A 25,411-nucleotide genomic window follows, 5' to 3' on the forward strand; every position below is an offset into this window, starting at 1 on the left:
GTAACGTCACTGCCAATCTCGTGATTTCATGTTTCGGTTAGCAAAGCAGAGGAGTTCTACTAGATGTCCCCCCTCTAGATGTCAGCCAATTCATATCTGGTCTTCTCAGGGTTTGAAACATTAAATGAGTCCAACATGACAGCAATACTCCCTCCTTATCATCTCTGTTCCTTCTCTTTATGAAAACACCTATTTATATCAGCCAAAGCAGTATACTGTTTGTTTTTACAATGTGCACAGAGTAACATAATGTTTCATCCAGATCTTAAAATGAAAGCCATTGACACTTGTATGTACAACCGAAATATGTCTTTATTGTTTTGTACATAGTATCTTTAATATATATCACTTTTGGTGTAACTACACAATATTGTCAGTCTGTTTTACCTGCTAACACCAACTTTTCCAAAACTACATCTGTGTGGATGATTGTCATGTTTTGCAAGGCTTTGCCTTTTTCATTGAGGGCGGGTATAGGTCTGTTTGGGTCAGCTCGCCAAATGACAGAGAGCTATCCTCTGAAGGGAATTTAAAAAAAAAAGAATGAATAAACACAACTCCTTGGTTGTATTTATTTTTTCTTATTTACAAAGGAAATGCAGTTGTGAAGCATAACAAAGCTGAAATGATATACACGTGCAGAGGTGAGATCAGTTTTATAAATTGGAAGGAAATGTATGTAACACACTGGATCGTGTAGACGTAATGACTTCTGCAAAACAATTGTGCTTTAAAGCCAGCAGCACTGACACTTACTCCACTGTCTCTTTAAAGGATTTTATTAGTTTGATCATTTGATTTGAAGCCATCCTGTGTTTGCAGAATGGGATCAGAGCACTAATTCATATCTTAATAAATCCATCAGATTGTTTGTCTCTTCACGAGTTTGTTGTTTTCAAAAGTTTAAGTTTATACATATTGAATAATAGCTCTTGGCGTACGATGCAGATGGTTGACTTAAATACAGGACTGATTTCAGTTCACTGGTTAAATCCATGTATTTAAAGTCCAATTTAAATGAAGTGGTTAGAGAAACTAACTTTTTCCCCGAAAAACGTGCTGATCAGCTGTGCCGCACAGCAGCAAATGATTAAAGCTAAGAAACTGGAACACGTGGTTTGTACACGGTGGTGAATGTGGTAGACTGTGCAAAAGAGCTGCAGAAGAGTAACCACAGTGAACCTACTGAATTAGAGCGTGGAGGGGGAAACAAATCAGCCATGACTGTGTGAGCTGAAAGAGACAAAAGGAGTGAAAGTTTTGAAAGACATTTCTGGTTCAACTTTTTACAGCTGAAGAAAACCTCTTTTGGGCTTGGAAATGGATCAGCGTGGACATGGTAGAGAGAATTATCAGCACAGTTGGTCTGTGTAAACATAGAAAGGCTGCTGCTGATAGCGTCTCTACTGTTTTTAGATTGTTATAATCATTATAATAATCATATCTGACCTTAATATAATACCGTAATACCTTAATGTCCATGCATTTAGCAGGCGCTTTTATCCAAAGCGATTTACAAATGAAGATATAACAAGCTATATAAAAAAGCTAACAATAAACTACATAGAAGGAACCCACTAGTCCGACTCTGTCAGAGGTGACAGAGTAGAGATAGGGTGCAGGCATAGAGGAAAGTACAGAAAGGTAAGTGCTAGGATAGGAGATGCTCTCTGAAGAGCTGGGTTTTCAAGAGTTCCTTGAAGATACCCTGTTCTGGTAGCGCTCGGTAGGTCATTCCACCATTGTGGAACGACACATGAAAAGAGTTTGGATTGTCTTAAGCGTGGTGTAGGAGCTGCTAAATGACAATCCTGGGACGAACCTTTGCAAGAGGATTCAAATGGACGCGATGCCGCGTTCTGGACCATCTGCAGAGGTTTCACAGCACAGGCTGGGAGACCAGTTAGGAGAGCATTGCAGGAGTCAAGGCAGGAGATGACCATAGCCTGCACCAGGAGCTGAGTGGCATGTTGGGTTAGGTATGGTCTGACCTTTCTTATGTTTAGCAATGCAAAATGGCATGACCGAGAAACAGAGGTAATGTGATCTTTAAAGGTTAATTGGTCATGAATCATGACGCGCAAGTTTCTAGCTACCTTTGATGGAGCAAGAGATAGGGATTCAGTTTGGATGCAGATGCTGTGGTGCATGGTTGGTTTGGCTGGGAAGACAAGCAGTTCAGTTGTTGGGAGGTTAAGTTGGAGGTGATGGGCTTTCATCCATGTTGATGTGTCAGAGAGACAGTCTGAGATTCATGCTGAGACCGTGTGGTCGTCAGGTGGAAAGGACCGATAGAACTGGGTATCATCAGCATAACATTGGTATGAGAAGCCATGTGATCGGATGATCTGGCCCAGTGAGGTAGTGTATATGGCAAAGAGAAGAGGTCCCAGTACTGAACCTTGGGGGACCCCTGTGGCGAGGTGGTGTGCTGCAGAAGTGTGACCAAGCCAGGATACTTTGAATGACCGACCAGTGAGATATGATTCAAACCAGGAGTGTGCTCTCCCTGTGATGCCCATGCTAGAGAGTATGGACAAAAGGATTTGACAGTCAAATGCAGCCGAAAAGTTGAGCAGGATAAGTACAGAGGACTTAGCTGTCGCTCTGGCTTCTTTTAAAGCTTCTGACAGCCAACAGAACCGTTTCGGTGGAGTGTCCACTTTTAAAGCCCGGTAGGTTTGGATCAAGGAGGTTGTTTTGTGAGAGGTAATCAGTGACCTGCTTAAAGACCGCCCTTTCAGTGATTTTAGACTGAAACTTGGGGAGAGAGACCGGCCGATAGTTCTCCACATGAGTTGGAGGGAAGGAAGGTTTCTTGAGCAGCGGTGTAACCTGGGCTTGTTTGAATGTGGTAGAAAATGTGCCCGATGTCAGTGAAGCATTAATCGCATGCGTGACTGCTGCAGTTACAGTAGGAGCAATGGATTGGAGAAGATTAGTAGGAACGGGGTCCAGTGGGCATGTAGTAGGACGGCTACATGCGAGAAGTTTAGACACCCTGCTCTGAGCGAGAAGGGTGAATGAGGAAAATGATGCAGTAGGACTTCTGCATGCAGATTTTGTGGTAACAGGTTTGGTAAACTGTTTGCTTATAGCTGCCACAGTCAGTAAAAAATGAGGCAAAGGTGTCTGCTGTTAGATTGGTAGCAGGTGGTGGAGGCGGAGGATTAAGTAGAGTTTTAAAGTGGAAAAAAAGTTTCCGAGTGTCAGTAATACTATGAATCTTCTTAATGTAGAAAGAATTTTGTATCAGTAACACTGGATGAGAATGATGACAGTGGCGCCTGGACTTTAGCTAGATTTGCAGGATCTTTTGATTTGTGCCATTTCCTTTCGGCAGCTCTGAGATTGGTGCGCAACTCTTGGAGAGTGTCATTAAGCCAGGGGTAAGACTGGGAGGATCGAGCGGGTTTGGTGGATAGAGGACACAGACTATCCAGAGACGAGCTCAGTGTAGAGCAAAAGGACTCCGTGGCATCATTAACCTCAAGGGAGGAGAATGTGTTGGGAGGTCAAGAGTGGAGGCAACAACGGAGGAGAAGCGGGTGGGCGACAGGTTGCGACGGAAGGAAACCATAGGGGTAGAAGCAGTGGGTCTTCTCGGGAGACTCACTCTGAACTGAATGAAATAGTGGTCAGAAAAGTGCAGAGGTGTGACAGACAGTTTCTTGTGAAAATGAGTTCTAGCACTTTGCCAGCTTTATGAGTCGGAGGACTGCTGAGCACGAGTGCATTATTGTCAGAAAATCTGAGTTAGGACTGTCAAGGTGGGTATTCATGTCACCAAGGACCATTATGGGACACTCATGCTCCGGGATAGAAGAGAGCAAGGTGTCTAGTTCATCTAGAAAGTCACCGAGTTGTCCTGATGGGGGATATACGACAACCATATTTTGACCGGTGCAGTTACCAAGATGGCGTGGTATTCAAAGGTATTGTATTTTGTATTAGGTAGCAGTTGTTGGCTGTATTTCCATTTGTTGGAAATGAGCATGCCCGTTCCACCACCTCTCCCAGATGTACGAGAGGTGTGGGAGAATGTGCAGCTGGGGTAGTTTTGTTTTCAGGCTTAATCCAGGTCTCAGTGAGAGCCAGGATGTCAACAGACAGGTGGTTGGCATAAGCCATAATGAAATCTGCTTTGTTTACCGCAGATCAGTGTTGCCAGGTGGGAAATGTAGTATTATGTACCAGAGACATAAAATTATCGTATTTTGAGGAAATTATCGTTCACCCATCAAAACCAAAATAGCAAGTCTATTGAGTCGCTATAGTCACTCCAGTGTTGAATAGCGTCAGGCACTCACGGCTTTGCGTCAGCAACCCCACAGTTGCGTTACCGGGGGCTCATACCAAAAGCGGCGTGAGCGGCCAGCTGCCATTAATTTTCAATGTAAGCTGGCGTCAAAGAAAGGCCGGCGTTGTGAGCGGATTCCGAAGGCGGAAAAAAGGCGGAAAAGGGCGGAAAACGACAGAGCCCAAACACAAAGAAACACAAAGAAGGCTGCCCAGAGTACGATCTATGGTGAAAGAGGGAACCGATGTATGGATGGATTATTATATATATATGCTAGTTACTATACATATAAGCCCCGTCCCTTTGGTCGCTTCTGGAAGTAGAAGCGGCGGGTTGTGAGTGTCGTGAGCGGCGACGCTTTTAGCGTGAGCCCACGGTTAGGCTAAATGTCCCCGTAAACAATGACGAGTGGGACCTAATGAGCCAAATCATGAGGCCTGGAGGCCACCTACTGTGACAACATTTTATAGCAAGGGGTGAGGCCATAGCGACATGGATGAGGCAATAGGACAGGTTTTCCTTGTTCAGTGGCCTCAGATTATGCCTGACTCACTCAGTTAATCCTAAATGAGATAGAGTTTATAGTTACTGCAAGCAGGGTCTGGGGGCTGAAGCCGATTTAAATGAGAACTTTCGAGCTGAAGCCGTTTTTATATGAGAACTTTTGAGCTGAAGCCGTTTTATATGAGAACTTTTGAGCTGAAGCCGTTTTTATATTTTATTCACAATATACTACTGTAAATGTCTTGCAAACGTTTGCCAAGCTGACATTGGCTGAACTTGTGCAGTCAATAGAAGGTAAAAGCTTCAGAATAAAGTCTAAACACCAGGAATGTATGAGAGGAACCCTCAGATAAACTCTGTGTTTATTGTAAGCTTGGGTGTTGGCTGCAATGTAACCTATTACCATATTACCCAGAGCCGGCCCTGACTGCAAGGCCTCAAGTCACTCAGAAGACAAGAGGATGGGGAAATATGTGTGTAGATGGATTAAATGTAAGATTATTGAGAAAGACGAGAGCTGATATTTGCTTGAAGAAAGGTCTGCCCCAAAAGTTAAACTAACATATAAAATAAACTTTGTTGAGCTCTATGGTGGGCATTATCAGTGGGGCTAACTGACTTAGCATTCAACCCAACATTGAGGTGTTGTAGTGCAAATAAGATACATTTTTTTGTAGTTTGAAATACTCTTGGCAAACCTGTACCCCAATTTTGCCCCTGATCTGCAGCAGTTGTTAATATACTTATTCTAATAACCACAAAACTTCTTGGATGCAAACAGTACAGTCCTAAACAGTCCTTGATTTAATGTTTAAACTTTTAAGTTGACTTAATTAACATATAATACAGGGGATCGATTTGCTTTCAGAAGTGTAACGTCATTTAAGCAGCCAAAACAAGGTAGATGTTGATTTTATTTAGTGAATATAGTAGAGGATGTGGAAGATTGATTAAAACAGTTTTATTCAACAGACTAATAATTACAAGCCTGTTATTCGTATAGATGTATTTGTTGAAATACGTCGTAAAAACAATATTATCTGTAAAAAAAAACTTGACAAATCGTCAATTGAAAGGGGGGGGGGGGATATTACCAGCTTGACTTTCGATTTTGTCCCTCGGGGCGCGCACTTCCCGGAAGAGCTTTTATTTTTGTAAAATCTCGTGAGCGGCTTCACTGTGTCGCAATTAATTTTTTGGTGCTGAAGGGGAGAGGAGGAAGTCTGCCTGCCCGAGTCACACATTTCGAGCGATGTTCAGACCGGTTTCTATGCAGAGCCGCTGGTTGCTATGCCTTGTGGGGACGGGGCGAATAAGGAAGTAGCGTCGGAGGTTTAAAGCATCGCAAAAAGGTAAATATAAGTTTATTTTCTTCGTTTGGTCTTTTCAAAGCGGGGAAGCAGAAAATACCTGTGAGGGCAGAGGAGGTGGGGCTGACCAGGTGAGCATTGTTCCTGTCCGGTAACGTGTCAGCCGGCGGATGTGTGAGAAGTCCACTTTGAACTGTTGCTCGGGGAAAACTTCCACGTAGACTTTATCGAAGGAGGCTCTCATAGAACCCTGTTCACACAACCAACGGCTTCAATCACCCTTTTTTTTATTTCTTTGTCAAAGTCTCTTCAGTATCTTCAATTATATGTTTGAATGGTTGATAATGTAAGTTACCACTTCGGTATTGTCATCATGAAGCAAAACACTTTAAGGACTCTGCTGGAAAGAGGAAAAAGCTGCTTATATGTTTTTATATATGTATGACACGGTGGGTGGACTAAAGGAAGAGCCCAGTTAAGGATGTTAAAGGCAGCAGTATTACTTATGTCCATAAGTACTGGATAGTGTAGTGGTAAGATTGCCACCTTTCATGAGGGTGACCTGGATTCAAATCCCCTGCACCCCTCCAGTAGGGGTCCTTAGGCAAGACCCCCTTACCCTACCTGCCTACCAGTGTAAGTCGCTTTGGATAAAAGCGTCTGCTAAATGCATAAGCAAAAACAAGTTGAAATATTTAGAATTTAGAACTTTGAGTGTTTATCACACTGACATACACTCCTGGATGGATTGGACTCCTGCTTGTTTCAACACCAGTGTCTGTAAATAAAGATTGTATCTTTACTCTTTCTTGCGTGGCATCTGTAGCTGAAGTTGGTCTTCCCCCAAAAGTGTGAGAACCACAAACTGTGAAGTAGTTCCAGGAAGTAACTTCTGGTCTTGTTCTGACAAGACAGGGCAGCGATGCACTTACTCAAGACAACCCACCGGCTGAGAGGAGAAACAAAACAAACCAAAGCAGAGCTTTAAGCAACTTCATCATTGCAGCCTACAACAGTGTAGCTTTCCTCGAAAATGTAGAGGATGACCTTGTCTTTGGCAGGTGAGTTAATACTGAGAGCTTCTAAGTGCTTTATCTTGTCTGAGTTCAGACCAAAGAATCAAACAAAGGTTATTTTGAAATATGATTTCAGCTGGGGAGGGAATTAGAGCTCTGTACATTTAGGTGGATGCAGTCAGCACTGGTGCTTTGATGTTTTAACAACAGATTAACCCGGTATTATTCTAAAAAGCTATCATCCGTTATTTGTGGGCTTTGGGGCTTTTTGCAAAATCACTACCTTAGTTTATCAGTTGCAATGACCTCATTTTGGAAAGGGAGTAGAAATGCAGCCTGCATAGATGTGCATAGATGCAGCGTCTGTCTGCTCCAGCACTTGCAGCAGCATTAACTGAGGGAGGCAGTGTATTGAATCTGATCTGTCTGACTGCCTCATAAGAATTTCCTAGTAGCATAACCGGAGTAACACATGCTGAATCCTTGACCTCCTCATTCTTATCACGGGCACACCTTGGTATTGTTCATATTGTAAAATCTCTTTACACACAGACTTCATGAAGGTAGAAATTGCACGCGTGGAAATGGAAACAGTCGTGTTGGACCGCTGTAGACATTTTTATTAGAGGTTGATCGATTTATTTTTTTATTTATTTATTTTTTTAAAAAGGCAAGGGGCCTGAGTAAAATGTTGGTATGTTGTAGAAAATGTCTTAACTTAGCCTATGTGAGCATCTCAAGTCTGCATGTACCAGTTAAAAAGATTGTCTCAAGTTGTCCAAAGGTTGCTTTTACAAATTTTGTTTAAAAAAAAAAACTACAGAATGTGTAAATCTGCTAAAGTTACGTTTTATTAACAACAGAAAATAGAAACCACATCAAATGTTAAACGTGAGACATTTTGTGCTTTTATGAAAAAAAATTGAGCTCCTCAGCAAAGTAGTGACAGGACATGTATATCACTGTTGCACCCCCTCTTCTTTTAACAACAAACATCTGATCTGCGGTGTCTTCTGGCAGTGCCCCTGAGCCCATGCAGTGATTTCCAAAGATGGAATTACGTCTGCCTTTATTGCAGTGCCACCACGGGCATCCAATGTGGACTGTGTGTTTTTATTTACAGAGATGTCTACAGACGTCTATGATTTCAACTTTCAGCTTTACCATGATCCTGGAAGTTGATCCTGTTAGTCTGGTTGAAGATGTTCCGTGCAGTGGGCTTTTGGACAAGGCTGTCTGCAGGATTGATGGAAAGGAGCTCCTTGAACCGGGCAGGCTTTGCACTACAACCGTCACACAGACTCTGATCTGGCTTGCAAAATGGAGATTTACTGTAAAGAGATCGGCACAGTCATTGCATTTAACACAGCTAGCAATTAAAGTATAATCTGGCTTATATGAAAGTGTAGTTTTCCCCATTGAGAAAGTGGATGTGAGTGTGGTGTGATTGCTGCCGTATCATTCGTCGCATGTGCAGTTACCATCTTCACTGCCCACTCAGCTGCGAGGCCACCTGGTTGTTTATCTCTGGTTCATGGTTGGAGCAGAGCCTTGTTTATGAGCGGTGGACTGTTACTAAATGTTTTTCAGGCCCCGCTAAATACGCACGTCATTGACACCAAAGTCATTTAAGAGTCAAATCTCTGGTTCAGTGTTCAGTTCAGTCAAACTTCAGTGGTTGTTGTGGTCACACACTCCCACAATTCTCTCTGCCTCATTTAATGGTTCACTGTTGGGATTATTGGGACTGTTTAGGGTTAATTATTGATGTACATGTTTATAGGCTTTGTTTGAAGACCGCGGAGAACAGTGAAATGGACTGGAATAACAGGTAGGACGCTGTGTGACACTGAATACTGAAAGATTTGGCTTCAACCACTGTTGAACACAATATACTGTGTGAGTAGCTTAATTTCTTTATTGTGCTCTTTCTAAGGTTATATGCTCATAGCTTTGAATTATCTTGCCTTTGATTTCTGTTGTGACTTCTGTAGTTTTGAGTTATGAGAAGGTGATGCTTGCTCTGCTCTGCAGGCAGTTCTACACATCAGGTGTTTGGCTGCTCTGGCCAATTCAGCAGCATTGCCTCATTGTAAAGTTGCATGGAATGGCTTAATTCAGCAGCAGTGATGCAACTTTTGGTTTTGCTTATAGGCTTCACCAGCTCCCGAAGGAGTGAAGTCGCTCTTCGGCTGCTAAATCTCCTGTTATCTACACACCGAAGTCCCTGTTCAGCTTGTGCCTTTAGGTTTTCGTAGCTCTTTTTTAACAGAAAAAGCTGCCGCTGCAGAAAAGGATTTTGGCTCGTTACTCTGTCACCTAGAATCTGACCATCATGGTTGAACTTCAGAATATGTCCAACTGAACTGAAAGTTGCAGGAGGTTCAAATACCGCTATGCTGCAAATGTGACCTGATGTATGGCTGCAGACTTTAACAGGTTCAGTTCAACTGCAGCTAAACCAGATCCGAGCAGTGAAGGTGTGCCAGGGGGCCCATTTGCCTGGGAGCTCAGTGTGTGGAGGCCTGGTATCTGGTAGGATTGGTATCTGTTGTGGGTTTAACCACACAGTGAGTAGGTGAGATGTTCGGGTCATATGAATTAAGGTGTGACGCACCCACTGCTGTTCTTTTGGTTTTTCCAGTTGAATGGGTGGGTTGATGGTTTCCCTCACTCCTCGAACCATCTGGCTGCTCTGTCTCGGTTGTTTACATCACAAAGGAGTTTCTTTATCGTTTAGAGGCAGGTGGACGGGTGAGTCCAGACCTGCGGAGCTGCCCTCTCTGTGTTGAGCCGCCACATATAAGAGCCTGTGCTCTCATCGCCGCGGTGATACTCGGCGTGCATTTGGAGGTTTGATGCTCAGTCAGCCAGTTTCTGTCTGAGATCGTTGTTGAGTATGCAGTGCACTGGGATGTTGGGTTTGGAGAGACTCTTCTACAGCCCTTTACAGACATCGGATAAGGAACAAAAGTGGTTTCATCACTCTGTTAAAGAGAAAATATTCAGTTTCTTCTGAAGGCATCGCTCAGTCATACCCACCATCGTGATGGGGAGCTGCAGTGTGTGCGATATTTGCCAACTGATGTATAATATAAATCCCATTTTACACCAGTCAGGCACAACATTCAAAGCACTGACTGGTAAACTGAGTGATATGATTTATTTTGCCCATGTCCCTAATGCTCAGGGCTCTTTTTAATGGCTTATTAGATAGATGGTCACGATATCACAGCCTCAGAGTTTTCTAGCAGTCATGTCATATTGACATAATGATTCACATAAACATAACAAGCAAGCTGTGGCTGTATGAAATACACTTAGCAACTAAAATAGAATAATTTCTGAAAATGTTGGTGTTATTAAAAAAAAAAAAAAACACAACAAACTGTGGCTTCTTTCTTGCAGGGTTTTTATTGCACATCATCTTTCACTTCGTCTGAGTTGTTCAGAAAATGCTCATTCACACTGTGAGAGTCAGTTGGAAAGTCCAGCCTGAAAGGGGCTTCAGTTTATCATGAGATCCTCCAGCCACATGCAGAGTGTCAGCACTGCTGTGCCTGACTGTTCAGGTGCAGAAAATTGGATTGGAACTAAGAAACTACTTCCTTGCAAAAAAAGGATTTTGTTTCCATCACTATCATTCCATCAGTTTTCCTAAAAAAAAAGACTGATGAATTAGATCCTTTAAACCATATATTTAACTGAAATATTACCAGTCAACTCACTGGCTCCTTCCATGTTTTCCAGCATAACTGGAGTGGTCAGAAAACTCCTTTTACTGGTTGGATGCTCCAAACCCAAACAATGTCCCATTCAGCCTGTGGTGTGCAGATTTAAACATTTTTTTTACCACGATCTCTTGTAGTTCGGATAAAGTTGATTAGGATGGTTTTCTTTTCTCCCATCACAGCCCCTGTATTCATCACTAAATGATAAGTCTGTGCAGATTTTTAGGAGGTGCCAAACCACCAAGAATCCAAAAAGCAATCCTTCAGTCTCCTAAGTCGGTGTCCCAGCAGACCTTAGGTGATGCCACTGGGCTGTATTATTTACGGTACTGGATGTATGACGTATGCGACTCCTGGCGTGCCTGGAAATCACAGCTTCACTTTACACGTTGCAAGCTATGTTATCCTCCCTCATCCTCACTTCCCTACTATGCCTCCCTTTGCAGTCTGTGGAACAAACCCTGTTGTTTTCCTTCCTGAAAACATGGAGCCAATTCAGGAAGGCCTCTGGTGTATATGAAAGTCCCAAATGACAACATTACTTAAAAATGATATATTTCAAACCTTCAAATACGGTCGTGTCATTCAGAACCTTTATGGTTTTACCCGAGTTAAGGAGAGACTTTGTGAAAAAGCAGTTGTGTCACTTCATGAACCCTGACTTACACCCTTTTAGCCATATAAATGAAATGAATTTCTGATTTATGCAGCCGTTTATGGTCAGCTACTCTGACACATCTCACTCTAATAAAAGCAGCTTTGAAGTGTGACGTGAACGTGAAAAAAACCAAACAAAAAAAACAGATCAGCAATGGGTAACGGCCTTAAATTTGGTTCATTCATCTTCCATGTTACCACCGTGGCCTGGTCCAATCCAAGGTCCTCCACAGACTCCACTGTGGAGGATTACGCTGCAGGTAATCAGTGTTTCTGATACAATAATGAAGACCTACGGTCACGGCCTCCCACCCAATCCAATTTCTGGCATCCTTCCAGACACTAACCTCTCCGTTGCTACGAGGAGAGCTTCAGCTTTCATGACATCCTTCCAAAATGTAAAATTCATGCAAATGTCTAAAAAAAAAAAAAAAAGAGTAGTTTAACTCAACTTTAACTTTCTCAAGGTCTGTTTTCTATTTTCAACATGACAACTGCACATATGAGATGTTAGACTTTAAACCAAATACTCTGTGAACTACATTCAGGTCTGATGATGTCACATAACGAACAAGTGAAGACCAAATATAAAAGCATATTCATACGTTTTGTGTATCCGCTCTTGTTAACCCTTTAATCTCACTCTCGTCAGGCTTAAAACAGTCTCTACACAAGTGGTTTCTACTTGTTACAGGAGCTAAACAACATCAGTGGGGGCAGCATAGGATTTGCATCATCTGACACTGACCCAGAGGGCAGGATTAGATTTGTGTTGCAGTAAACTCTGTGACAGAGTTGCTGCAAAATCTGATATGAATCATATGAAAGTAGTTGCTTTATTTCTCTCCCGTGCTGTCGGATCAGGAAGGGGAGGGTACAAGTTGCACGATGCCCACGTTTCATGGCACGAGAGCTTCAGAGTTTATGATGAGCGATCAAAGACAGTTTGTTCAACAAGAAAAGGAGAGGGAACAACTTTGTTATATTGACACACGTTTAGCAGGTAAAATGTGTTTTTCATTTCACTGTGGCTTTAAAGATTTAGTTATCTCAAATCTGAACATTTTGCGATGATTTCAACACAACTTGAGAGACAGCAAGTCATCACTTGAGTAATAGAGACAAACGCAGTCCGTGTACTCTTCAGTGATCCACCATCTAATCCTCATATTTAGGTCGGGCTACAGAATTTTGAATCTACATTACAGATGTTTTAAGTAACTGAAAGATTTCAGAAATCATCTGCTGGTTTCAGCATCAGTTTGTTACCATTTGTATGTGTCGTGCTCTTTTCTTATTGTCAGAGATTGGGTGTCACATTTGAAAGTACTTTAATTTTCAGCAGCAGATGATATCTGATCTGATCAATATGCACTCTCTTCTAGCACACCCTGCCACAGACCATAACAAGGCATGTCATAGGGTGCCACTAAAGTATGAGCCTGACAAAAGGCTTATAGCGGCTGGTTGCTTTCCAGTTTCAAGGTTTGTCCCAGTCACTGAGGCAGGTGCTGCTGCTGTTTGTGTTGGACAGCTAAAAGCTTTCATGACACCACCATCTGCTTTAACTGCTTTGTTCCCCAGTTCTTTGTTCATTTTTCTTTTAATGAAGGAACTTTGTGGTGGCTGACTTGTAAATGACTGCCAGATGAGTCAGCCAGATACACACATTCACAAAAGCTTCAGGACCAAGCCTGCGGTCTAAAAATGAGACTAAACCTTAGTGACACCATTTTGTTTTAATCTTCAGGCAAACATCCAAAAGGTTGTCAGAATAATCCAAAGCGCTTCATCAAATACCTCCCTTGTCCCTAAATCAGATTTGATAAATGTAATTATTAGGCCATAGGTTTGGATTAAAATTCAAGCTGAAATTACTGTAATTAAATTCCTTTGCCAGCAACATTTAAATACCCTGAAATTTATGTGGCAAGACTAACGGCATGAAGATATTTTAGCTCTCTGTGTGCCCTGCGTACTGTGATGCTGCCCAGAATTGCAGATTCATGTTCTGTGTTGACATAAAAATAGAGAAGTCCCTGTGTTTTAAAGGTTAATTTGTGTCCAAACGAGCAGCCACCAAAAAACCCAAATTTGATAAGACATTTAGAAATCCAGAATTCTGCTGAACATGAGCAAAGCGACTTAAGTTAAGTTAAGTTAGTGAGCACATAGAAGCCAGAATCTACCCTTTTCTTTCATGTTGGATAGCGCGTCTTCACTGGAGGAAGCTGGTGCAGTTGCTACCTGGCACAGAAAAAGGAACAATTAGGTTATTTTGTGGAATGAGTTTCTGGGGGACTTTGTGGTTTGCACTGCATTCTGATGTTTTTTTTGTTCTTGTTCTACCTGTTCTAACACCAATCTTTAGAGCATGTGGACTATGTGTGTATATGTATATATACATATGTAACAGGTTTATTTTCTAGTACCTGCAGTATCTTATTTTAGTACATCTTCTATTTGTATCTTTTCTTTTAGAACTTAACGTTCTGCATGAATGCATAAAAGCTAATCTGGTTGTTTATTTATTCTGCTGTCTTCACATCGCTTGTTATTGATTTGCATGCAGTGTATTGCATGCAGATTGTGCATCAGGCCAGGAAAGTGTCAACAGCGCTATAATTCTACACCTCTAAAAAAGAAGTTGCATAGTAGTTATGCTGCCAGAAGCGGGCGAAAAAACCCGCTAACACCACATGAATCTCACTGGCAGACTTTAGCGACCACCTTAAAATGCCGTCTGGCAAGATTCAGGATATTTGTCTGATATTTGTGATACGTGACTTTCATGCTTTGAAAAAGCAAAAATCTAAATAGGAAAAACTACAACGGCTATTATTCGTGGATATTTCTTTTATCGTTTGTAGGGGTTTGTGTGATTTTCAGTGGATTAAGGCCACTGACAGCACAGTGCGCATTCAACGCTGTAAGTTTTCAGCTGCATATGTTTATAATGGGGGGGGGGGTTCTGTTAAAGTGTTAATGAATAATTAATTTTCTTTGTCTCGAATGGAATGAGGTTAGTATTTTCCTGTTAGTGCAACATTTTCTCTTCCCTTCCTTCCTTCCTCTTTGTTTTTTAGTTCCTGTTATAAAACTACGTTTACAGAAAACAAAGTAAAAGTAAATTCTAGCATTAAAGTATGTCTCATGTTGTTCGAACTATGTGATATTTCCTCTGTAAAGCACTTATAATGACTCATAATCCACAGCAGTGCGTCCGTATCTGGTCTGGTCTTCTTCTTCTTGAACAATTGGGGCACTTTTACTCATCAAGCTAAAGATTGTTAGCGATTTCTACTTTAAACATATGTGTTTGACATGTGTTTGATATGTGTTTCTCTATCAAACACACAGATAAATGTATTGGAGGCAAAGTGAGTCTAGCCATGTATTTTGTATGATCCCGACCTAACAATGTTCATTCTAACCAGAACTATTAGAATGAGGGGAGTGCAGTAAAAAGTACAAAATTGTGATCGGAGTAGTAAAATGCAAGGACTGAGGTAAATATTGTGCGTCTGTTACATGAAGGTCTGCGAATACAATTTTTTATTTTATTTTTTTCCCCTCCTGTCAAGTATTTGCGGCCAAATGAACACAATATGAACAAGCCGATGAATCGAAAGTTAAATTGAATCTGTTTTTGACACATTATTGCAGAGTTGCAGCGTTTTGTGCAGAGGACGACTTGTGCAAGTTGTGCAAACTTAGCTTGTTCTTAAAACAGCTGGGATTATTTCAGCGTTAACATCATTGGTAATAATGTGAATGATAAGTCAGGTTGTCACACAAAATGACTGTGTGTGGAGACTGATAATAGCAGCTTGATAATTTACTGCTACAGCTGGAGTTCATAATTGTTCCCTGTGTGTGTGTGTGTGTGTGTGTGTTTGTCTCTGTGTGTTTTGCAAGATAGCTCTCAGTGATGTCCAGATCATAGACGCAGACTGATTCTTCCAATCATGGACTCCAAGAAGTCAGGCATGCTGCACCATCTCCGCCAGAGGATGCTTCCACACATCCGGCGAGGCAAGACGAGCCGAAGCAAGCCAGACGTCCAACTCGACCACACCATGGACCACCGGATGAGCTCCTCCGTTCCAGATATGAGGAACATGAGGCAGGAGTACTCTCGTGTATCCTCCAGCACACAGTTCCAGCAGTGCAACCCTCCCAGCTACAGCAGCCCCTCCACGCCGCTTGTCAAGCCTTCGAGACACCCAGAAGGAGGTGGGAGTGGCCTAAGTGTAGGTGGAGGATCTAGGAAGAGTGAAAACAGACTAAGTGTGCCCTCAGACACCACAGACTGGGCATCCTCTCAGGAGTCTTTCAGTAGTCTCTGTGCAGAGGAGGACTCTCCACGGACACATTATAGACCTGTTCAAGGCATGGAGCCCGAGGAGCTGGCCCTCCCAGAGATGATGACGGTTTACAGCCCAGAGACTGCCCCTGAGGAGGTTTCCCAGGATAACTCACAGGTACAGAGTGCATTTTTACAAAGAATATTAAAAATATATAGATAAGTCCTCCTAGAATAAATAAGCGTCTGAATGTTGTTTTTATATTTATATTTTCTAGAACAGATGAATTCAGAGACTAACTTGTTTTGCAGGTATTCACTTTTGATGTTTCCATCAGTGTCGCTGACAGTAGAGTAACACTCGTCTTCTGCTTCCTGGTAGCTCTCTGGCACTCTGAATGAAGTGGACTTTTTGATGCACGCTGCTGTGAGGGAGGTGTCAGGTCTATTTGCACAAGATTTGAAAAGTTTAACTTGGACGACCTGAGTTCAGCTGCAACTGGATGTCCTTCCAAAATCAATAGTTTGCTACAACACTGTGCAAACTATTCCTGTGTGTGTTTTCAAGGCTGCCAAGCTATAGGATGCAAAGGCTGGTGTGTTTACAGCTTTTCTAAACATTCAGCATTATGACAACAATGTGAGTTTGAGCCTGAGTGGAAAACTATTGTCACACCAGCACTTGGTTCATCTTAGTCAGGGAGAATTTGTCTGTATCATAAAGCATAAAAGAAAATGTGAATTAGACACGATCAGGCATTTTCTAGAAGGACATAAACACTTAGACACATTTGTTTCTCTCATCTTACTTTGTGGTAGCATCTTATGATGAATCAACAATTACCTCTTCAGAAATGTTTTTCCATTTTTTTGAAAATGAATTAAATGGTTAATTGTGCAATTCAGCCTTGAACTGTATTACAAATGGAGAATTTGTCAGTTGACTGGAGTAAATTTAATAATAACAGATATACCATCAGTTATGTCACAAAATCCATTCTGAGACATCAGTCAAGTTGTGACCAAAAGAGGCCATAAAGTGTGTCAGGTGTCGGTTAAACCTTCAACTAATTCAATTAATTCAATTAATTCAATTAATTTTTCAACAAATTTTTCTCCTCAAACTGCCTGAGTTTGAGGAGAAAAATAAGAAAAGACTATTGAAAAATGCAGGGAAAGTGATAGATTAGGCACACAGTTAGGTGGCACCGACCATCCTAAGATTAGATGTATCCTTCCGTTGAGGCAGCATTCAGATCGCAGCGATGGCTTTGATCTACCCATCAGAGTCTTGTTCAAGGAGATTCATTTGCAGCCATTGTTGGCTTTTTAGACCTGCAGCTGTGCCCCGGCTGTCTGGCAAAAACCTTCCTTATCCAGAAGAACATCACATTCCAGTCGAGATAACATCACTTCAAAAGATGGCTGCAGATCGGCTTTTTAAAATATATCATTAGATTTATTTAATCATTTGTTACCCTCAGTGTGTTTGCTTTCATTAAAGAAACTGCACAGGACACAGAGCACTTTTTAAGAATTCCCTTCATAACCTATAAAACCTATAAAAAGCTGTTATTTGCAGGAAAGGGTTGACAAATCCAAGCACGCAGCTCGGAAGTGTTTCGTTGCTGTAGTGACAGAGGTGTGGCAGACATGGTAGCCTGACCGTAAAAGAATAAAAAATAGATCCGAACAGAAGAATGCAATTCTTCCGTTTCATCCCTGCATTCTTCACATTCCATTCAAGCAGAGTTTCTAAGTTGACTTTCTGTGAAGGATCTGGCTGAGTCACCATTTGCCTTCACTGTTTCGTGGTGCTTTTTTTGGTGTAAGCACAGGGCAGTAGAAGTTCTTTTTTTGTTGTTCTTTCATCACACTGCTATTTTTGCATTATTCTCTCTGACTTTGCACGGCTCTAGTTTGGATTAGACGAGGTGTGGTCAGAGTGCTGCTGGACAGGTGACTGACGCATCAGTCAGAACAGCATGTGCAGGCTGCAAGAACGAACATTCGATGACCATCTTTATCTCAACTGCAGCACAGAATAACATAATGTCAATGCATTTCTATTTTAAACCCAGTCAACAAACATACTCATAACTCCAGTTATGTCGCTAGTTGATATGAGATCCATAAAAAAATCCTGAAAGCTTCTTCTTGAAAAATACACTTCTGAAATGTTCAGACCATTATAGTCCTAACCTTAGATGAAGGCCTTAATCGCAGTTAAAAAAAAGAAAAAAGAGCAGAAAAGCAAATTCCCCTTTTTTCATTAGGAAGCTCTACTCCGTCCCCAGGACGCAGGAATTTTTAATAAGTGCTCAGAGGATTTGTGCCTATGTTAGAAATGCCCAACAGGACTCAGTTTGAGGCCCTTTGGTTGATTAGCAGACTGAATCTTTCATTAACTGGTGCTTTATGTGCCTTTTGATATGGTTTCACATTATGTGCTTTGTGTCTGCAATATGGTAATCGTGATTTCAGCTGTCTGGTGGTAAAGGACAAGTACAACCAAAATGGAAGTGACACTACCCAGTTTGGACAGATGTTGACTTGTTTGAGGACTTTGTTTGACTGATAGACTTTATGAATACCATGACAGTTCTATCTCAGAAAGATTGTGCTGAAAAAGTGTGATCTTCTTTCTTTTTTTCTTCTCTTTTTTTAAATTTGTGCCTTTATCCAAAGCTACAACTCTAAGATTAGAAGAACTCGCCTGTTATGGACTGCTTTTCTAGCGGCTGTGATATTGCAATGCATTGTGCTTTAGCGGAAATACATTCATGTCAAAGTTTAATTCCAGATTATTGTGTCAGGTTCAGGACTAGATGAGACACTGGGCTGTGTTTCAACATTCAGTGTCTGTCAGAGTTGTGTAAGAGCAGGCGGATTCCAGCCAACTGGGGGGGTATTCACCGAGGGATGCTTGGTGTGGTGGAGAGATTGAAAGATCCGTTTCTTGGAGAAGTCGCAGTGCACAATGCAGAATTCAACTGTTTTAGGCATTCGGTTGTGTGTGTTTAACAGAAAGAGGAGTAGAAACATGGCACGGATAATTCAAGGGTCGGAGGTGTTCTGCAGCAAGTAAATTCCAGCATTTAGAAAGTGACTTTGAAATGAAAAAATGAAAAGGGAAACAAGAAAAGACATGTAATCTTGTGACTGAGGCACATAACAAATAAACATGCTGAGCATAAAAAGATCCAGACACTCGGTGCTTAAACTGTTTGTGACAGCATATTCTGTGTTTAGAGATAAAAGCAGAATGAATTCAGACAAAGTGAAATCTGGCAAAAAAGGAGGGAAAACTGCATGAGTTTTGAGTTTTTCATGCCTCAAAGGACAAAGTTCTGGTCTTTGAATCTTCTGGCCTCTGTAGCTCATGGGTTCCTCTGGGTGCTTTGAGGTCAGGATATAGTGGGTGCCTAAAATAAATGAATTCTTAATGAATTGGTTTGTGCATCTAGTGTGAGATGGGCAGCGAGACTGCAAGCGTGTCAGAGGGCTTCCAAGAGTCTCCCAGGTCCTTCCTGGTCACCATCAACCTGAAGGAAGGACGCAACCTGGTCATCCGTGACCGCTGTGGTAAGATCCTCATTCTAGCACCGCTGCTGCTTAAACATGCCAGGATGTACTACGACTCACTTCCTCTTTATTTGCTTTACTACTCATCTGTATTATAATGATGTCACACACATGATACAAGACAATGGGGAAGATCAGTTTGCACACATGAATAATAAAAGCCAAACAGCAGGTCCATATTTGTGTAGTGTAGAAAGCAGGTTACAGCTGCATCATAGCAGAGTCAAACTGTGGTTGGGTTGGTGTTAGACAGACATACATTCTGAGTGATATCATGCAAACTCTAACCCTGTGGCAATGTGATGCCTTTCTGATCAGAACGAGGAAAATGGGTTGAGCAAGAAGCAAAGAATATTTTAGCATGTTGTCACTGTCAACTGAAACTGAACTGTGTGGTGGTGGTGGTTAGGGGAATATAAAGTACATTTCCTTAGTGGTGTATATATGTATACTTCTCTTATTCTACACATTCTTATGTCATTGTATAGATTTGACTTGTAGCTTTACAGTTTGTCACATACATCATCATGCATTACTTACTGAGTTTGTGCAACTTTTGTTCATTCATTCTGCAAGTCTGCATCTCATGTTTCACCATGTGTTGGTGCTGCTTTCTTCAAATCTACCAAATGTGCCCTGAATAGTGTGGCTTAATATTAGAACCCAGCTGAAAACGTCAGTTTTCTCACAGATGGTGTGATGTGTTCTACTTGCAGCAGCCTCAGTTTGTTTGCTTGGCCTCATAAATGACGGCCAGAAATGTCTGTTTGACTAGACATTATGGGACTGACTCCAAGGACAATACGGGTACAACAAATACGCCCGAGTGTCAGGTTAACTGCTACTGCTGGGCAGCTCCTGTAACAGCCAGAGCAGGATTCCACACAGCATATTAGAACCTGTCTTAGACACACCCAGCATTCAGCACAAGCCCTTTCTCTCCTGGTATGTATTTGGATTACGTCCGTCTCTATTGTGTAACTGTGTGTTTACACATGCAGACTCAGGGCAAAGATAATACAGAAAATGAGGGGAAGGATTAGAGGAAAGAAGGATTTTATTGTTCAAACCATATGGTTGTCTAAAAGCAGCAAATGAACAGCCTTTTATTTATTTATTTTTCTCAGTTCAATCATGCTGTACCGACGGCAGCCAAAGCATGTTGTAACAGATGTTTGCTGATGGTCTGGAACATGATTTGAGCAGGAGTAGGCATGATCACATGCAGATGTGCTCGAACGTTTGTGCAGAACATGCATTTATTTGTATACATGTATTTTTACGTTTCACATTGGATTGTGGAGAGAGAATGCGCCATGTGTCAGAATATTGAATAAATGAAGTAACTAACTGGTTTACGAACTATTAGCTTGACAAGCTGTGAGTGCACACTTAATGATTCATGCACTGTGTCACATTAAAGTCCCCTCTGAATTTGATTGGATAGAAACCTCCTCTGTGAAATACATGCATCCATAGTGCACGCAACAACCCACAGGAACGATCCAAAAGTGTTTTCAAATTAAGGAATCAAATGCAGACTTTCAGAAATGCTTAATCCAGTACAACAGCATGTTTAACTCTTTGAAATTAAACCCTGGGCTTTTATTTCAAGAAACACATTAATCTGATTTTGCAACATAATGTCAACCTCTGGGATTAGCAGTTTATTGACTGCAGCATTCACTCGGTTTGTTGGAAGAGTCGCTAAACTTGCACACACTTTACTTTGATGTGAAAATAATTTGACAGAACTGCAACAAATATGCGATGAAGAAGTGTAAAAAAAAAAACACAAGGTTGGGAAATGTCCTTTTAGTTCTGGTGCAAGCACCTTTACACGTGGCCTCAACTTTATGTGAAACTCTTCAAAAGAATTACACAAGTGTTCAGTTGCTGTCAGTTTTCACAGTAGAAGCTAAAATTTGATTGGCTGTTGAATCAGGAAGTTGTGGTCAGTTGGGGAAAAAAAACCCACACATCCCCTGAATATGCGCACACACTTAGATGAGAGCATAAAAATGTAAGCAAGTCAGGCCTCCCTTTGACTGGAAAACAGTTTAATTCCCTAGAAGTTCAGACAGTAGGGTAGAGGGTTAGAGGTTTGAAAAATGGACAGCAGGGTAATTTCAGTTCTTGGTTCACAACTTTGATCTTGAAAGATTGAGTGAAAAGAAAAGTTGTGATACTGCTACGAGTTCAGAGTTGTGCAAGTGTAAATGATTCACTTTTCTTTTCTTATATTTACGTATGCTTTTGTCCGTCCTCTTCATTTTCAGGTACCAGCGATCCTTATGTGAAATTCAAGCTGGACGGTAAAACAATCTACAAAAGTAAAGTGGTTTATAAAAACCTCAACCCTACATGGAATGAGTCCTTCTCCTTGCCTGTGAAGGATCTGAATCAGAAACTTTACATCAAGGTAACTTTCCTGTCACAGGTTTATGTTAGCGTCTGTTGGAGGCTTCATTTTTTCACCTGTTTGCAAAATATTTCTGCAAAGTGCAGTGGTCAGGGGACTTTCCCTGATTGTGGTGAAGCCCCACAGCCATTCAGAGGGGAAGTCTGATGTGCAAATTTGCTGCAAAATACGTGGTATCCTTAACAAAATCTGTGCATAATGAGCGTATTGACAAAACAAATTCGCAGTGCTCGAGATCACACTGTAGTAGTAAAATCAGACACTTGTTGTGGTATTAACTGCCTCTGTAGGGTTCATTGTTGTAACAGTCTGCTGTTGTCTGACTAACGCAGGTATATGACCGTGACCTCACAACTGATGACTTCATGGGCTCTGCCTGTGTCCTCCTGAGTAATCTCGAGACTGACAAGTAAGTCTGGTGCTAAACTGTGCTTGATGGAGTGAGGACGGTTGTTGTGTAGCTTAGAGGACTGGAATTGGGTTTTTAAGGCCTAAGTATTGAAATTAACAGCGTTTCAAACTTAAAAAAAAAAAAAAAACTTCTTATCTTGTTTATACTTTGTTTTTTCCATTTTTTTGTTCTGTTTTGTTTTGAAAGCGCTCTCTAGTGGACATTTAATGGAGATGCTGAATCTAATTCACTCAAGCTTTAACTCTAGGATTGTTACTTATCAGCTGGTATACTTTCGAACAACCATTAGTTGTGTGCACTAAGCTAAGGTCAGTCACTGTCTTAACCCAGTCCACTTATTAGTATCACTTATTAAGTGTTGCACCTAGCTTAAAAGTGCTGAAATTCAGTTTAGAAGAAAGTGCTAATTAAATAATATTAGCAATGCGGTGGTGGCTTCACTGAGAAAAGAAACTGTAAGAATATCATTTAAGAAAGAGAGGTTTTTATTTGAGAAGCCCTGGCATTTAGCGTGCAAAGTGTGGAATAAAAGTACATAATGCACCAACAGTTGGGGTTTGCAGGGTTTCCACTTGCTCAATGACACTTTAAGCTGAGGAAGGGCTGCATGATAAATCTGGACACCCCTCTATTACAAGCTAATACAGCTAACTGAGTAGCTAACTCTTTAAAATGTGTCACTAAAAAAATACGGTAAGAGAACCCTTCTGTGTTCTATTGCATTAGAACTGTGTTGTTACCAATATCGCGCCAGCCTCCACAACCTACAGAACCCTCATAACCCACATCCTCTCCAGCTGAGTGGCTCCATGTTTAATAGGAGAACACCGCTGGTTAGTTTTTTCTATCTAAGTGAAACATGATGTGCTTGGTCTTAAGCTCTGCTCATGTACTGAATCCTTCATGGTACATGACCGCCCATCTCTGGTGTTGATGTGTTTAACTTAAGTGAGGCTGAAATTCACCTTATCTCAGGGTCAATGAGCTGTCTCTGGCGCTGGATGACCCAAACAGCCTGGAGGAGGACATGGGCGTCGTGCTGGTCGACATGAGTCTCTCACTGAGAAATGGAGACAGCAAGAAAGGCAATGTATGGCAAGCCCCCAGGTGTATTAACTGCATGTGTTCGTTTGCACTGCATTTGTTGTACTGTTTCTGTCTATGGCATACTAACCACAGTGTCATTTTGTTTTGCACCTAATATGCATGCTCCTGGCAGCAGAAGTGGCCACGAAAACGAAGTAGTAGGGTAAGGCATGCATGGTGGAGGGAACACACCAGACAGACATTAAGTGATATTTACTTTGGTCTGCATTATACAGATATCTGTCAAATAGAAAAGAGAGAGTTCATTGGAAAAATATGATTAAACACAGTCCCTCCAGTATTGATTTAACATTCCATCGTGCTCAGATGCTGCCTCCATAAGGAGTAGAATTAGTTCCCGTTTGGATTCCCTCTCTTTTGGCAGTTACCTGTACTGATATATCTGCATATTTCTTGTCACAAGAGGGCAGCAAATCACCACATTTTAGAATGCAGACGTGTTTTTCCCCAGACTTGTCTGCTTGGTCTTTATCAAGCAGTTGCAGCTGTCATGCAGACCAGTTTCTCTCACTTTTTTTCTCCTTTTTATGACACCATGATACAATTAGCTCATGGTGTTTCAATCTGTTTTGCTCACCTGTTTGTTAAAGAGAACGAGCAGTTTCTTGTCATGGCCTGTTTTTTGGGAGTCTGTCTGAATATCACACACTGCAAACATCAGAAGCATGGCTGCTCTTGCCAGCGTTTAACCAAATCTTGCTCAGTTCGTTCTCCATGTTCTCTGTCATGTTTGTTATATGTGTGTTACTCCCTTTTTCTGGGTTTCCCCTTGTCATGTCCCAGACCCCGTCACTTGCCCTCAATATATAAATGTCCAATATTCGGTGGGGGACTGGGACATGTCCATGATTCTCATAAATCACGTCTTTGAAATATTAACTCACAGTGATTGATAACTGCAGACTTAATTTGTTCATTTCTGCAGTTTGGCAAAATCTTAAAATCCTGAAGGCCTAAAATCTCCTTGATTGAACTTGGCTTTAATGAAATTTCATAATTGTTTGTAAAGTTTTTAAATGGAACATTCATACCAAAATTTTACAGCATTGCTTTTAAAAATTAAACAACATTGTGAAGATCAGCGCAGGCAGAATGGCACAACAGACAATTACAAACATGCTAATGACAAAAATCTAAAATGGCATTAAAAGCGTGACTGCTGTGTTGTGATTTCTCACTGATGAGGGGTTTCCACCCACAGAGCAGCTGCTGAATGTGTGCTTGCTTAGCACTTCCTGCACCCTGTCCTGTGCAGTGCATCACAACAAAAATCACACCTGCTATCTTTGCTCATTCTGAGGACTAGTCAGAAACTGCTTCTACATGCTTATTGACCACATTCATCCACTGTGTGTGGAGGTGTTGCCTACTGAGCAGGAGTTCGGTTAAATGTCAACGTGCAGTGTGACATGGAAACTGAAACCTGACTTTCTGCCTGCAGTGTGGAATCTGCGAGTTAAATGTGGATTAAATGAATCTCAGTGCAGCATCGTGTCCTCGGGTTCTGCATTAAAAATGCAATAGAGAGACTTTTTTTGTCGCTACATCAGACTTTTTCTAATCTCTCAGAGAAATGAAGGATCAGAGTCATTATCGTTCACAGGAAAGGAGAGATGATACCGTTTCATTCAGCTGTGTTCTAATGGTTCATGTCATAGTTTTCAGAGCAGCGATTTAAAGCATGTTGCTGATTTTTTTGCTTTATAAGTGCAGTACCCAGTTCATTCAACGCACTACTTTAGTTTTTTTTTCTGCTTTGCTAAAAAGAAATGCTGTTTAGTTTGATTCAGTTATTTTTTGCTTTTGTATCCCTTGCTTCCTTCTTTTACCCTTTTTACCCCTCTTCCTGTTTGTTCCCTAACTGTATCCTGCAGTCTGGAGGGACACCTCAGAGTGTTCGTTTGTCAGACACGCTAAAGAAGAGTCAGCTGTGGACGTCTGTGGTAACAGTGACGCTGGTCGGGGGTCAGGAGCTGCCAGTGGACTCGCAGACAGGTCAGCTCTTCGTTCGCTTCAGACTTGGAGAGCAGCAGTATAAAAGCAAGGTACCCACATCTCTTC

At 41.5% G+C, this 25,411-nt stretch overlaps 1 protein-coding gene across 4 annotated transcripts in view; it reads left to right on the top strand.

The window, feature by feature from the left end:
* Window positions 1–6,044: 6,044 nt before the first annotated feature.
* Window positions 6,045–25,411, top strand: part of LOC140302207 (multiple C2 and transmembrane domain-containing protein 2-like) — a 36,105-nt gene continuing 16,738 nt past the window's right edge. Inside the window, exons 1-8 of one of the 4 annotated variants that reach the window (XM_072381020.1) lie at window positions 6,045–6,156; window positions 15,437–16,002; window positions 19,292–19,409; window positions 21,689–21,831; window positions 22,164–22,240; window positions 23,219–23,333; window positions 23,463–23,492; window positions 25,225–25,395. In XM_072381020.1, the coding sequence (XP_072237121.1) occupies window positions 15,487–16,002; window positions 19,292–19,409; window positions 21,689–21,831; window positions 22,164–22,240; window positions 23,219–23,333; window positions 23,463–23,492; window positions 25,225–25,395 (1,170 nt within the window). In that variant the 5' untranslated portion in view covers window positions 6,045–6,156; window positions 15,437–15,486. The remainder of the gene's footprint in view (window positions 6,157–15,436; window positions 16,003–19,291; window positions 19,410–21,688; window positions 21,832–22,163; window positions 22,241–23,218; window positions 23,334–23,462; window positions 23,493–25,224; window positions 25,396–25,411) is intronic. The other 3 variants (XM_072381019.1, XM_072381021.1, XM_072381022.1) reach the window with 3 other exon arrangements.

This window comes from Leuresthes tenuis, unplaced genomic scaffold (genome assembly GCF_036924035.1).
Source record: "Leuresthes tenuis unplaced genomic scaffold, fLeuTen1.0.hap1 SCAF_2, whole genome shotgun sequence".
In the NCBI taxonomy this organism is placed as follows: domain Eukaryota; kingdom Metazoa; phylum Chordata; class Actinopteri; order Atheriniformes; family Atherinopsidae; genus Leuresthes; species Leuresthes tenuis.